This window comes from Mixophyes fleayi, chromosome 3, assembly GCF_038048845.1.
Source record: "Mixophyes fleayi isolate aMixFle1 chromosome 3, aMixFle1.hap1, whole genome shotgun sequence".
NCBI lineage: Eukaryota > Metazoa > Chordata > Amphibia > Anura > Limnodynastidae > Mixophyes > Mixophyes fleayi.
In genome coordinates, this window is record NC_134404.1 from 163,390,886 (window position 1) to 163,405,601 (window position 14,716).

The 14,716-nt window shown below is 38.3% G+C and overlaps 1 protein-coding gene across 1 annotated transcript in view; it reads right to left on the reverse strand.

Moving 5' to 3' along the window:
* The window catches only part of IBTK (inhibitor of Bruton tyrosine kinase), a 75,709-nt gene extending 61,296 nt beyond the window's left edge, over positions 1-14,413 (reverse strand). The window contains exons 1-6 of the mRNA XM_075202691.1: positions 14,252-14,413; positions 12,027-12,697; positions 9,706-9,802; positions 6,676-6,800; positions 5,091-5,201; positions 3,562-3,732 (exon numbers count right to left, since the gene is read on the reverse strand). Of these exons, the coding sequence (XP_075058792.1) occupies positions 3,562-3,732; positions 5,091-5,201; positions 6,676-6,800; positions 9,706-9,802; positions 12,027-12,347 (825 nt within the window). The 5' untranslated portion in view covers positions 12,348-12,697; positions 14,252-14,413. The remainder of the gene's footprint in view (positions 1-3,561; positions 3,733-5,090; positions 5,202-6,675; positions 6,801-9,705; positions 9,803-12,026; positions 12,698-14,251) is intronic.
* Positions 14,414-14,716: the final 303 nt, after the last annotated feature.

The following is a 14,716-nucleotide window of genomic DNA, read 5'->3' on the forward strand; positions in this document are numbered from 1 at the left end:
GAAACTGACAGCTTCTAGGACAGCTGCACTAAACAGATATGCAAGCAAGTTCACGCTGAGTTACAGATTACTCTTGCAATACACAGTGAATACACAGTGAGATCAATGAGTGTGACCGAAAGCTTTGATAGTATCTATGTGCCTACCTGACAGTGTTAATGATTTGTGAGTAGACTATAGGATTACACTGTGATCATGCTAGATAAAGATGAATGAATGAGTTAACGAGTTTAACTTAGAACTGATGCCGAGCAGAAACTGACAGCTTCTAGGAGGGCTGTAAACGGATATGGAAGCAAGCTCACACTGAGTTACAGACTACTCTTGCAATACATAGTTAATTCTATTCATGACTTGACCATATGCTATGGCACTAACTAAGATCAAGCTATATACATTGTTATAAGCAGCAGGTAAAGGATAGATATCCCCAGGCAGATTTGAGGGGGATTTAATTCAATTAATCCTATAAAGGGCTGTACTTATTGGTGAATAAGGGATAATTATATTGGTAAGTGAGAATCATCCATGAAAAACACAAATATCTGGCCATGCCAAGATTCAAAGGTCACAAGACAATTCATCAAGAATTCCCCTCTCTCTCTTCCACACCAGATTAACATTTACTGATAGTCTCTTATTAGTTTACAAACAGAGATTAAATAAAAAATGAGCGTTTACCTAATGCATTGAAGCCACCCCCCAATATTTTTATTTTTGAAATTTACCAGTAGCTGCTGCATTTCCCACCCTAGGCTTATACTCGAGTCAATAAGTTTTCCCAGTTTTTTGTGGTAAAATTAGGTGCCTCGGCTTATATTCGGGTCAGCTTATACTCGAGTATATACGGTACATATTTTCCTTTCCTCCCTTATGCAATATGAAACAACTTTGTTGCTGAGGGATCAAGAAAAAACTGTGTGTTTCTTTGGAAAAGTGATCATCCATTGACATTGGTGGACTGCTAGTTATGGAAGGATTATAAACTCTCCTTTTACATTGAACTGTTCAGATTTTGATATTATAAGGACATTTTGAATTGTATTTTTGTCATCTCTATTTGCTGCGATCATTGTGCCTGTGGTGGACATGTCTTCTTTTTTGAGTAATTATCTATGGGAAGGCCTATGCTCTCCATAGAAGACTGGATTGGAAGATTAAATACTAAAATACAGGTTGATAGAATGATAAAAACATATTTGTGAATGTTACATGTAGAAGTTTCTAAACCAGGGTAAAGCGTACATGTTAGGTACAAGCAATCTCACTTTAAACAGATAGTAAAAAGGCAAAGATTAAACATATCCTGTATTTAGTGTGCTATAGTAATATAATATCTTCTAAATTCAGGTTTTATTTTACAATCCTGCATAAAATAAACCATCTTCAGCTATGAACACCAATTCTGCACCTCCTTCAGCAACCTTGTATATACTTGATCTGTTTTTGTGTGCAATTTGTATTTTGTAATGACTGTCCGGCACTGTAGTTTTGTGACACCTAACAAATAAATGATGATGTAAAGAGTGTGAATATCTGAAGAGCAGGATCACTGTAGACCTAAGAAGCTTTCTTTAACATCAAACCAAAGAAAGTTTGCCAGCTTTTCCTGACAAGCTCTGAATGGTCACAAAGATTAGTTTCACTGGATATTCAGCCCACGCCAACAACTAATTTAAAGAGGAAGTAAAGCCAGTATTTGACATACACTCTTGTGAAAAAGAAAACACACTGTGTTTATCAGGATATATCAGAACATCGTTAACGTCCAAGTTTTAAAACTGCATAACCTAATGTCAGGTGGCAAATAGCATTTCACACACTTTACTTAGTGCAAACAAAAAGATACAGTAAAGGTGTTATAAAGTCAGTGTTACACAACAAATAGTGAATGTTATTGTCCAAAATAGTCAAATAAAAGTATATGCACTTACAAATGTGCTAACTCAAGCAGAAATTGCACACTTTGGCAGTCACCTCGACTATTTAGGTAACTTATTCCCTGTTCTGGATGCAGAATAGAATTGTGCAAAATCAAGCAGGATCTCTGCACTTTGCAGTCCCCTGAGCAACTTGACCCTTTGTCCTAGATGCAGGATAGCTTGAAGGAATCACCAGGGCCAGCAATCGATCAAAGTGGGAAAATATTTTACCATAGGTAAAAATATAAATAAAAAAAACTGATGTCTGAGCTGGAGAGGAGGGGCATAGTAGGAGAGGAGTATGAGGAACAAACAAGTTGATAAGTGCCTAAACTCCTAGTCCCACCTACTATACCCCAATGTCTCGCAGTGTCCCCCAATGGTAAGAAAGAGAAATATAAATCTATGCACATATGGTTTTTAGCACTTTTGGGCTTATGGTAGACATGAACACTGTAGAAAACACATAACCTCTACCACAAATGCAACCTGCGACTAGTTTCGAAATGCAATACTTCTTCCTCAAGCATCAGTCGCATATAATACTAGGTATAATCTTGTTGCAGCTATTGAGCAGCCACCTCTGTTGCAGCCACTCGACATGCTAAGACAAGTAATATACTTATCTCAAACTGGATATGTTGAAGCTCTCAAAGGTGAATGTTACTTTTGAAAGCACACCAATATCAAAACAATTAAAAGCATCAAATAGTTAAAAGTGTACCTCTAATGAAGGATTAAAAAAAGAAGCATTAATAGCAGCACCCAGGCAAAGCCTAACTGCAATGTTCAGTTATTAACACATGTCATGACTGAGAAAATAACTTCCAAGGAGGTTGCATTCTTCCGATCGTGCACTTCCTGTCATTTTACTACAGGCATAACGTAAACTAGCTCTTGATGGTGATATAATCTGAGTGTAATCGCTGGTTTGCATTATCTACAATCATAATATGATGTAAAAATATATCTTCTGCTTCTTCTTTTTTTCAAATCAGTATGAAGATATTACTTTTTTCTGCAATGGGTATTTACCAGTTCGGTATACAGTCTTCTCCCATCATGTACAGTATATGTCTAAACATAACACATAAATTAGGTTTAAACATAGGGCCTGATTCATTAAGGAACTTAAATTAAGAAGTTTCTTATTTAAGTCTCATGGACAAAACCATGTTACAATGCAAGTGGTGAAAATTAGTTTTCTGTTTTGCACATAAGTTAAATACTGACTGTTTTTTCATGTAGCACACAAATATCAACTTTAAATTTCAGTGTACAAATAAGCTATCAAGTATTTGTGTGCTACATGAAAAAACAGGCAGTATTTAACTTGTGTGCAAAACAGAATACTAATTTGCACCCCTTGCATTGTAACATGGTTTTGTCCAGGAGACTTAAATAAGAAACTTCTTAATTTAAGTTCCTTAATGAATCAGGCCCATAAAGTAATAAAACAAGCTTTTCACAAGAAGGTGCACTGATATACTTGCATGCATTCCTGTAACTGTACTAATGACATACCAGCACAAGCAGTATTAATATTAATGTTGATCTGGAAAAATAATGAATATGAGAGATTATGTACTTAAGTAAAATACAATGGATGTGTCCTTTTACTAATCTAAAATACTCATACCTGCCTTGGACCATTACAGCTTGAAGGGGGAGGTAGGATGCCCAGTTGGTGAAATGTATTCAAGCCAAAGGTGTAAACATATCCTTCTTCTGTCAGTACTACTGTATGGTCCTTTGCAGCAGCCACCTGACTACATAAATGAGCAGTCAAACCTTCTACCAATCTTGGAACCTTTTAAAAGAACAACAAATATATAGTTAATTATGTCTGCAATGGTTCCTTCAGTTAGAAAAATATCACTTTAGTAGCCGTACAACTTTTACACAAGTCAGACACACAAGTTACCAGAACTGAGGCAGCCGAGCACCGGGATTGGCTCGTCAAGAGATGAGAGAGCACAAACACTGGCAGACTGTATTCCTCCAAAGGATTCAGTCCACTGAGGAGGGCAGTATATGTGTGTACGAAAGACCTGATTTAAAGTTGGAATAGATGAGATCCACATGTGGAGTTGATTAACATCTTGCTTTTCCTGAGTATACCCACAACGGGAGAAATTTGGAAAGTGGGGATCTGGAGCATTTTAGATTCTTGATTTTGGTTATATTCCTACATGTTTTCAACATAATGTAAGTGCATAGTGGGAACATTTGAGTCAATTATTAAAATTAAAAAGAATTTCATCTGATTTTCTGTGCGCATCTTCACAAGAGGAACGTGTGGGGAAGAAGATATATTTCTCTCTTTGGCGTTTTTAAATTATTTGGACGGTAAACAACATTTGCCTTTGTACTTTGAACATTAAGGGGTATATTTAATAAACTGCTGGTTTGAAACAGTGGAGATGTTGCCTATAGCAACCAATGAAATTCTAGCTGTCAGTTATTTAGTACATTCTACAAAATGACAGCTAGATTCTGATTGGTTGCTATAGGTAACATCTCCACTTTTTCAAACCCGCAGTTTAGTAAATATATCCCTAGGACGTTAACATCTATAGTTGTGTTTCTTCTTGTTAATGCTTTTTACATTGAGAACGTCAGCCTACTCCCAATTTGTACACTGTATTCATAGAAGACCTGATTGTTTGGCCAAAACTGCTGTCTAATCAGGTGTCGCATTCACTACATACCTCAAAGCTGAGGCTATTTCAATCTCCTGCCCAGTCATGTCTTCTACACTACACTGAGAGTCCTTCCCTCAGCTGTTAAACATGGTGCTCAGTTAAGGTAACTGTGGAGCTGCCAAAGCAGAAAATAGAGTGCTATACAGGAAGGTGGGTTTTCCAAAAAGTAGATAAGATACATTACAATCAGAAAGTGCTAATAACAGGTCTAATTTAAGTTAAAGTGTTGCATTTGGCAACATTTATTTCCTCTTTTTGAGAGGGAACTTGTGCAACATTAATAGCATGATAAACAATGTATCTTCAGAATGGCCAATCAACTCCAGATAAAAAAAAACAACAGGTAAAATTATAGAAAACATAATCATCATCACAGATCAATATCTGCCTATTAGGACTGGTGCTAGATCAGTCCCACATGCAGACCACAACCAATACAGTGGAAGTCACAGGGCAGACGTACCAGACATGTGAGCTCATCGCCATGACCAAGCCGACCCCCCTGTCCATGACCACAAGTGTACACCTGGCCTTTCTGAGACAGGAATACTGAATGGAATTTACAAAGCACTACCTAGGGAGAATGGAAGACATGTGTCAGTTAGTTCTTATATAATGTAGCAATTTTATACCACCATTCTTGTACATGTATAGATAAAAATCTATGTTGTACTTAAAAAATCACCTAATATGAAAGTGATTTCTTAAGTATAGATGTATGGCACCCACGAAACAAAGAAGTACATAAATTGCTTGCAGCAATCACCTATATTGCAATAGAGGCTACAAAAATGGTGCAAGGTCTTAAGGGAGTTCTCAAGCCACTCCACAAATCGCCACATCCCCTATATATATTCAGCAATGAACAGGAGGTGTGCAGAAACTGGCCTTCACTCAGCTGCCTTCTTGTAAACAATGTGACAGGTCTACAGTTCCATGCAGTCCTCTTGATACACAATTATGTGTGAAAGCAGATTATTGTGCAACCTAGCTATATTGGAAGAGTGATCTGCAGAACTATTTAAATTATTTATATGCAGTATGAGAGCAGGTAGCCAAGTGGTCAGTGTGCAGTGTCTGTATACCACTCAGTGCGGTGCTAGTCATTTTCACAATGACTACCACACCGACAAGAATGTGAGCGACATAAAAATAATGATTACGATCACTGCAATGGTGACTATACATCTACATGACTTTATATAACTGTGCAGCATTTGCGACAGGTGTTACAGCCGTCAAGTGTGAATTGATAATCAAGAGAAGTCGGCGACTGGTAAGCACGTCAATGCCACTTCTCACAGTGCGATTGCCACTTTTAAGGCTGCAATGAGTGGACCCCACGTCTCTATCTATATATTTTAGAGGAGTGGGGTTCTCCCCAGCACCTGTTTTTACTTGCCACCCGGCTGTTGGAGCCCAATAGAGTCCTATTATAGTAGGATAAACAATTGTTTCTCCATTTAGAACAGGCACTATGTGAGCACTACTGCCCCCACCCGGGTACTTCTAAATGCCACCCGGCTGGCAAAATTTTCTGGGGAAAACGCTGAAGGGCCTTTCTCATTTTGAATGGTGTGCCCCAAAACTTTTGCCATTAGCTAATTACAAACACTGGTACAAGAGGAAAAAGATTGCATCTAGTGCTGGAGGACTTTGACTATCCAGAGTAAATTTAATTGTAGGGAAGAGTGGAGTGTGATGAATATAGCAAGTGGCAGATCTCTGCTACTCTCTTGGCACTTGCAATCAGGTGGGTGCCAGCAGGGTGACAGAAATGCTCTACCTGGGGTAAAGGGTGACGAGAAGTTGTAATAACATCTTTATGGAGGAACATTATGAGTTACGATAGACTTTTACAAAAGAGCAACATAATGTTACATTATAAAGATACCCTGGAATAAAAAGGACACATAACCCCATTGTAAATAAATGTGAACAATTTTCAATAACCAAATTTTACTTTCTTCAACAATGACCAGAATCTAGGCCACCTAAGCTACAACTAAGTACACATGATACTGATGATGTTCCGGTACCAGTTTTACCTGTTTGATATATATGCCCGAACGAGGAAACATGTCCACTAATTCAGGATGATACTTGCTCTGTTGGCTGCCATGTCCCAAGGTGAAATTAATATTATTTCCCCAAGTGTAAACTTCGGTGGGGTCTAAAGCAAACACAGGAAAAATAAACAGACAAAATCAGGTATTGCAGGCACACACTACCTTGTTTCTAACAGAGAGATTTGTAACATATCGAAGTGTGACATTTGCAGCAGACATTCTCCTTTAGTGTACTGACATCTAGTGGATAAGACAAGAGACAATACATGGCTACGAGCCTTTTGCTGGAAATGTATATACACCACTTTTATAATTAAAGTTGCTCTACAAAAGTTATTGGCGTCCTATAATTAAGGAGGACACGCACATACTCTTGAAATCACAGCTTCCATAAAAAGGCATTTCAGCTATTTTCCAAGGTATTATTATTCATTGAGGCTCATTTCCACACATGTGCAAGAAAACACCAATCAAAACAAACTCTTTATAGTATTTAAATACAAGTATTATAATGCTAAATATAACAAATGGTAAAATATTACTTTTTAATCACTTGCCTAATGTAAATCCAAAGCGACTTTATTGTTACACGTTTCTACCAAAGTCTGTAGAGCTGGTTGAACCATCTGTTTAAATCTGCACTTTTTAAGATGGAAGTTTTATTCTCTTGACTGTATGGTACATTTATCAGAGTGGTGAGAAATAAGGCAGTTTCAGTGCACTCATTTCTGATCAGGGGGGCAGGCTGGGCTGGGGGCTCCATAGTGGGCTACCTTGTGCTGGGCCACCTGCATTTTTTCCCTTTACAATGTTCCTAATAGGCTGCTGAGTCAAGTCTTGCCCTCCCCTCTTCCTGATTGAATGTCATCACCCTGGGAAGGAGATGTAAAAACTTCTATACCCTCGGGCTACTCAAAATTCTTTTGGGACTTAGACATGTGCCCCACAATGCAATCTCAGATAAACATCTGTATAACCAGGAAACTCTCTCACTCTGGAACAACTTTGAAACAGCTCTTAACACTTTATGCTACATAGGTATTCACTAGCAATGGAAGTAACATGACTATTCAAGTGGAATTTAAACATATTATAGACTTTTCGTGCTTTTGTTGGTGTACGGTATAATAGTTTTTTATTTCATAAACTTTTATTGGTTATAATAAATGTACACTTCTTATATTTTTAAGTGAATTGATCTTCTTCATTTTCTTTTGGATACTATATTGGTTCCTATATTTAGGGAGACATTTGTTCATCCTCCAAGAGTGACTTATAATCTAAAGTATACTTATGTATCTCAATAGGATGCGTGCCTATCACTTTAAGTAAACATATAGTGCTATTTTATTTGTCAGGAATCTTTATTTATATTATATAAAAGAATGTACAGTATCCCTTCACCAACAGCTGCTGTTTGCTCATTCTGATTGGTAAAATTCCACAAGGGTGTCTATTTTGCCTTTAAATGTATTGACATCCCATTAGGGCTCATTCCCACACCTGTGGAAGAAAACCCCACAAAACAAGCTCTTTATAGGATGTTTTTTAATCCAGTTATTATTATTCCACAAAATAATTATAACATATGGTATATTATATTTGAATGACTTGCAACCTCCAAAAGTAAACTTAAGTTCTAATAGGCAGGTCCTTAAATGGCACAAAACATAGATCTACATTGGGCATCCTTTTTCTGTCCGACTGCACTAACAATGACAGCCCGTTGGTTTTGTTCCCAGCATGTAGTGTGCAGTACACACTGTTCTATCAGTAACATCTGAAGATACGAGGGACACCATCAGGTGGATGAAGGAGTTATCCACACAGTCCCTGTAGTGTTAGAGCATGCATTTACATTCTCTAATATGAGTTGGATCTCAGTCACAGCTAAACTTATATTACTGACCGTAAACACATCCTGCAGTAATCAAAAATGATATTACATTTTAAAAATAAAATAGTGCTTCCACTATTGGAAAGAAAAATAACCAAAGTAAAACAAAGTTAAAAAGAAACCCGGACACATTCAAATATATGGGTTAATTTCTACTAAAAAAAAGTATCCCAAATCTGTAATAAACTACAAATATATGGTATCCTTGTAAACTTTAGAGGTCAAATAATGAAAATCATTAAAGCCTCTTTCAGTATTCCCAATGAAAGTGACATAGCGCAATAACTTTAGATTATGTCTTGTCTTGAAGGGGTTAAATGCCTGAAATACCAAGTCAAAGAAATACATTGCTGGGGCCTAAAAGGTTTTCTTTTAACTAAATGAAAGTGAAGGAGGAGAAAATGTAATTAATAATCTATTTTCAAATGAGTCACTAATGGGCTTGTACTTTAATACCTGTTCGTCTTTTGTTTCTCTCTTCCTTTTGTACTATTTAAACATGTATTTATACAATCAACCATAGTTGTATATTTTTAATCAGCTGTGTTATAGTAGGACAACAATAATAATCAATACTCATGAAAATAAAAGGCTAAAAAAAAGCAAGCAACAAAACAAAAATCAACATTTAGTAAAAGTTACAGGACAGCATGTACAAGCCAATAAAGTAGGCCGGTTTCCCACTGACGTTTAATTTGCGTTTAAGAGCAGGTTCAAATGCAAACATGTTTGACATGCGCCTCTGTTACTTGCATCCAGGACATGAAAAGAAGAAACTCCTCTGCGCTTAAACCTTATGCGAAACATTGACTGCAGCAGGCAGTTAAAAAAATACACAAAGCTGCCGAAAAGCTCACCGATGCACGTAACATCACAAGTGATTATATATAGGGTCTTTGGTTAAAAATGCTAATACTACAAACAAAATGCATATTAGTGGGTATGATGCCTTGGTCATCTAAAAGTGAAAAACCTCTTTAAATCACAAACATCAATTGTCAGCAAATGAAACTTGTTAAACTATAAATATTATTTACAAATCACAAACGCAGACGCAGACAATTATGTCAGTGTTATTCAATCTCTGACATAGAAAATAATCATGCGCTTACCACTAGTTTGGAAAACAATGTAGGCAGGACGGTCTTTCATTACAAGGTCCAATGCAGTGAAACCATCTTTGTCCTGGAAGTGAAGATTACTGCCATGCTTAATGGAAAAAAAAACAGAGTATGAAATGAAAATTCCCAATCTGACATTATGGAGGATATTTATAAAAGTACTCGACAAATATGCTGCAATAGTGCTGTGTTTATGGTAGTGGGTGCACAGAGAATGATATCCATGCTTATGCTGTAAAGTTAGTGCGAAGCAGTGCTGGATAAAGGCAGTGCTTATCCATACTTGCCAACTCCCGAAATTCGGGTCGGTCTCACGGACTCCCAGGTGAGCTGGCAAATCGCCCGCATCCCGCAATTGCGGGGCTAAAATTATGCGCTACGTGGCGAATCACGTCATGTTGGCCCCGCCCCCTGCTATTCACCGTGATCCTCCCCTCCCGCCCTCTCTCGGATACAACTTCCCAAAGGTAGGAAAGTATGCGCTTATCAGGAACTTGAGTAACAGTAAATTGTGCAGTGTCTTTTATGAACAGGTCAGATCTGGCGCAGAACATGGGAATATTTCTAAAACATCACAGTAAATGTTTGCCTATTTGTTCTCTGCTGGATACTGCTTGGGGCAGTTAAATTGTCCTTCACTGTATAACTCTACTTAATATTCAAAAGTTACTGGCTCGCCCCAGTAAATGATTTAAGATTCCAATACACTTGTATAAACAAACCCCTTTCTGCAACAATTCTGCTTAGCATGCTCAAGGCTCCTCTGGCTCAAAGCTTTGACAGTGTTGACAGCTCATACAGTAAATGTTGCACACTCCTTTCTGAATTGCACAATCAGGCAAGTGGCAATGCGTTTGTAACGGAATTGACAACTCTTAGCATTTGTCTGGATCACTGTATGCACTCGCCTCTATCACTGGCTGCAGCAGGAAGGATAAATAATTGTTTACAAGTGGCATTTACTAGAATGGGGGAAGTTAACATAAAAAGCAAGGGAGGATGGTGCCTATCTTTCGATATGCTTGAGAGACTAGTAAAATATATTAAATAAAACAGAGATTACAGAGTTTCTCAGTGGAACCTGGAGATACACAAAAGCAAAATAGGACTAACAGATAAATGGTCCATTTTATGCAAAATAGCTTTGCAGTATTTGCAGAGGGGGTAAAGCCACTGTTTGACATTAATATATGCCTAATGCTGTGTTTTACTGAGCTGAATAATATACATGAAACAACAAGTGTTTATTTTTCTCTAAATATGTTTGACTGTGTTGTGACTGTGCTCTTTCATGCCTCTGCAGCAGGTTGCTATGCTAGGAGGGAGGTGCTCCACTTACTAAACAAATAAGGCAGTAACTGACAGCTAGACAGACTTGCTTTGCAGAAATGCACAGAGCAGATTGGTTGACTCATACACAGCCAGTGATGTCACAGCAACTCAGCTTTTTCAGATCTGATTAGGAGTTGTATCTGTCTAAAACAGTGTTGGTTAAACTGTGACACTCCAGGTGTTGTGAAACTACAAGTCCCAGCATGCTTTGCCAATATATAGCAGCTTATTGCTGGAAGGGTATGCTAGGACTTGTAGTTTCACAACACCTGGAGTGTCACAGGTTAGCCAACACTGGTCTAGAATGTAGAAGGTAATATTGTACTATTTAACAGTGCTGCAGTGGAATGTCAGATTAAGGCTGAACAATGTATTTTATCATAGAATACACTGGTTGTTTGTATCTGTTTTCCCTGATGGCTACAATGGTCCAGCAACACTCTCCTCACACAGCATATTGTGACTGTCCCTTCTTTGTGAACTTCCCATTTACATGAATGGGATATTTATGGAGGTGGCACAGCGACCACACCACTGCTGCTTCAAACAGACAAGTTGCAAAAGAAGCAAGTAGAGGACCACTAGACTGTTAATCATCGCGCCACCTGGAAAATTGTCAGACACTAGTAATACTGATAAGTAACATTAAATATTATAATAAAACGTATTACACTCTTCTTTAATGCTGGTTAAATTAATCTTGAATTATATGGACATTTATTGCAATGGGAGCAGTCAAACACAATTTTACCCTAAAAACAAGTATTAATGAGACTGCAAATATCTATGGACCAATAATTCAAAAAAGTTTCCCTGATATCTATTATTTTACCTTTAAATTAACTTTAAGCAGGCTTGAACACTAAAATGACACATTTTTATTATTAGGAAGTTTTAAAACAGGTCTTAGAGGAAAGCAATGTGCATGAGTGGAGATGTTATTTGATTATGGAACATTTGCCATTATTTGCCAGGCTTACCTGTAAGAGGGACAAAGCACAATCTATACGCCCATAGAAGATGCTTCTGTGCAAAGCTGTCCATCCAGATTCTTTGTCTTTGATCGATAAGTCTACACCTTTTGCAGCTAACCAATCCAAAACTTTCTTTTTGCCACAGGATGCAGCAATATGAACAGCATTGCGGCCAAAATCATCCTTTAGGGTTGTGGCATTGCAGCAATAAGAGGAGAGAAATGCCTGGATCTGTTGTTCACTTCCCCGGGTCACTACTGAGATCACATCTAAAGCATGCTGGAGAGAGCGGCAACGCATAGTGCATTCCGGCCATACCAGATCCATTCTTGCAGTTGCCCAAGGCTAAGAAATCCTTCAGAAAAAATTACTATACGTAATGATTCCAAATCCCAAAAATAAAGCTCAGACAGACAAAAGGTATAGCTTCTTGTGTGAGCTTTAAAAAAAATCCTTTGGCACTGTAATATTAATATTAAATATTTGTACAAATGTAAACCAGTTTGTTCTGTCCCCAGCCCAAAGTGTATATAAAAATAGATTTGTGCGATATATTCCTCTAAGTTCATGCCATGGGTCCAGTACCGAGAGAGGAGGCAGCTAGGCCAGAGGGAGGGCCCCTCCCCCCACTCTGAGGATGACCCTTTTCTTTAAAATTCCATGATTGCAAAGTGACCCTAAGCAGTATACAAGAAGAGAGACGTATATGATAAATGCACAGGTACAAAAAAAATCAGCTTTAAATATCAATATAGTTTCAAAATGAAAGAAAATTGTATGAGCAGCGTTATATTACTCTTGCTCAACAAGTAAGATTTTTAAAGAAAATCTATATATATAGCAGACTTTATAGAAGAAATGTGTTTACATATTTTTACAAATGTTTGTTGGGAAACTGCAAAATATGATTTTTTATTTGATTTTATTCGATGAGTAACATAGCGCGGCTCGTATATTTTTCTTGTCTGTTATTGCCGATTATGGAATCTCTTTAATTGAGAAAACACTCAAATTCATCAGCAGTGCTGGTTTTATAAATGTTGTTCATTGTATAACATTTATGAAAACTATTCTATGGTTACCAGTGAATGAAAGCAGGGCCATCTTAACAACATTATGGCCCCCCGGGCAAAGCAGTGCATCGGGGCCCCTAGATATAGATATATACAGATACAGATATAGATAGATAGATGTACTTGCTCAGTGACCCTTGAAGGTGTTTGCAGGTTTTTTTCTTTTGCAGGATTATTTATTCTCATTAAGAGCCGTGCCTATGTGGCCCCCTTGCCCGTGGGGCCCCCGGGCAGCTGCCCATTGTGCCCAATGGAAAAGATGGCCCTGAATGAAAGGGGTTATCCACAGCATCCAATAAATGGTTTGCTTATGACAGAATGTGATTGGTTGTTATTTACACCTGCATTTCTACAGTTATAGACAAGTTTTCCTACATGTTGCCTACTGTGAACTATATAAAGTCTTGAAGGGTGCAATCACACTTTACATTTCATAAAAATATTCAAATTTTATGTATATACATGCTCTACAAATACTACTAAAGTTAAAGATGTCACAGTTTTCACAACTATAAACTGTCGCACTACAGGATACGTAGATCACAGCATAATTACAAGGTGACACCTGTTTACTTGTTATTTGGCAGATGGGAAGGTTGGATATTCTCAGTTTGGATTTGCCACAGACATATTTATTTTATTAGATTTTGGAGGTATATGCCATGACACCCTCATAACCCAATGCTTAAAACACCCCTATACAAACATATTCTTGTATGACCCTATACATTTGTACCAAGGAGTAATTTCTGGGTAATGATTCATCTTATTTACTTATTATTTTTGTATGATATTCTGGTTAAAAAATAAGTGCATAAGCCCTATGAGAATCCCCATAGACATGGTCCTCTGCAGGGCAAACCCTTTATGACTATAGCACGGTCTTGGTGCATTCCATGCTTAGAACCTACCCCCTGTACAAGTTAGGAGACACTTATATCAGTTTATTCTTAACCCAGAACGACCATGTACAGCCCCTGCTATCTGACACGTATAAGCACTGTAATGCATGCCAGGCTCACACATGACCTCCTATGAGGCTTCCATGACTGTGCAGCTAGTAAGCTATATGGACAGTACGTGGTAGACTGATGCCACCCGCTCCTCAGCACGGTGCCCCGGCTGTATATGGCAGTGTGTGCGGGAGGCAGCTCTCACCAGTCGCTAGTTGAAGACAGAAGAGCTGGGGGTACACAGGGACATGACACACAATATGATCCTCATCACGGCGGCACAGTGCAGACACACAGCACAGCAGCCGGCAGCCTCAGAACTGAGATCTCATTGGCAGTAAGCGCCCACACGATTGGGCTAAGTGGGCAAGGGACACACACCGACACTTGCGCCAATAGTATGGCTAGGGCTATGCCACTCCTATGACTATTGGCGGAGAGATTGTACGATCTCTTTTCTGATTGGCAAGCGGTAATGTCAATCATAACTCCGCCCTGATTCTAGTATTCAGCCACAAAGCTCAACTTGTTCTGCCCCGTCGGCAGTGCGTAATGACGTAGTTGCACAGCGCGGCTATTATATGACGTACTGAACAGACCGCATCTCAAAGCTTCCCCAATGAAGGAGGGCGATATGTGTACTGAGGACGTCACGTACTAGATTATAACC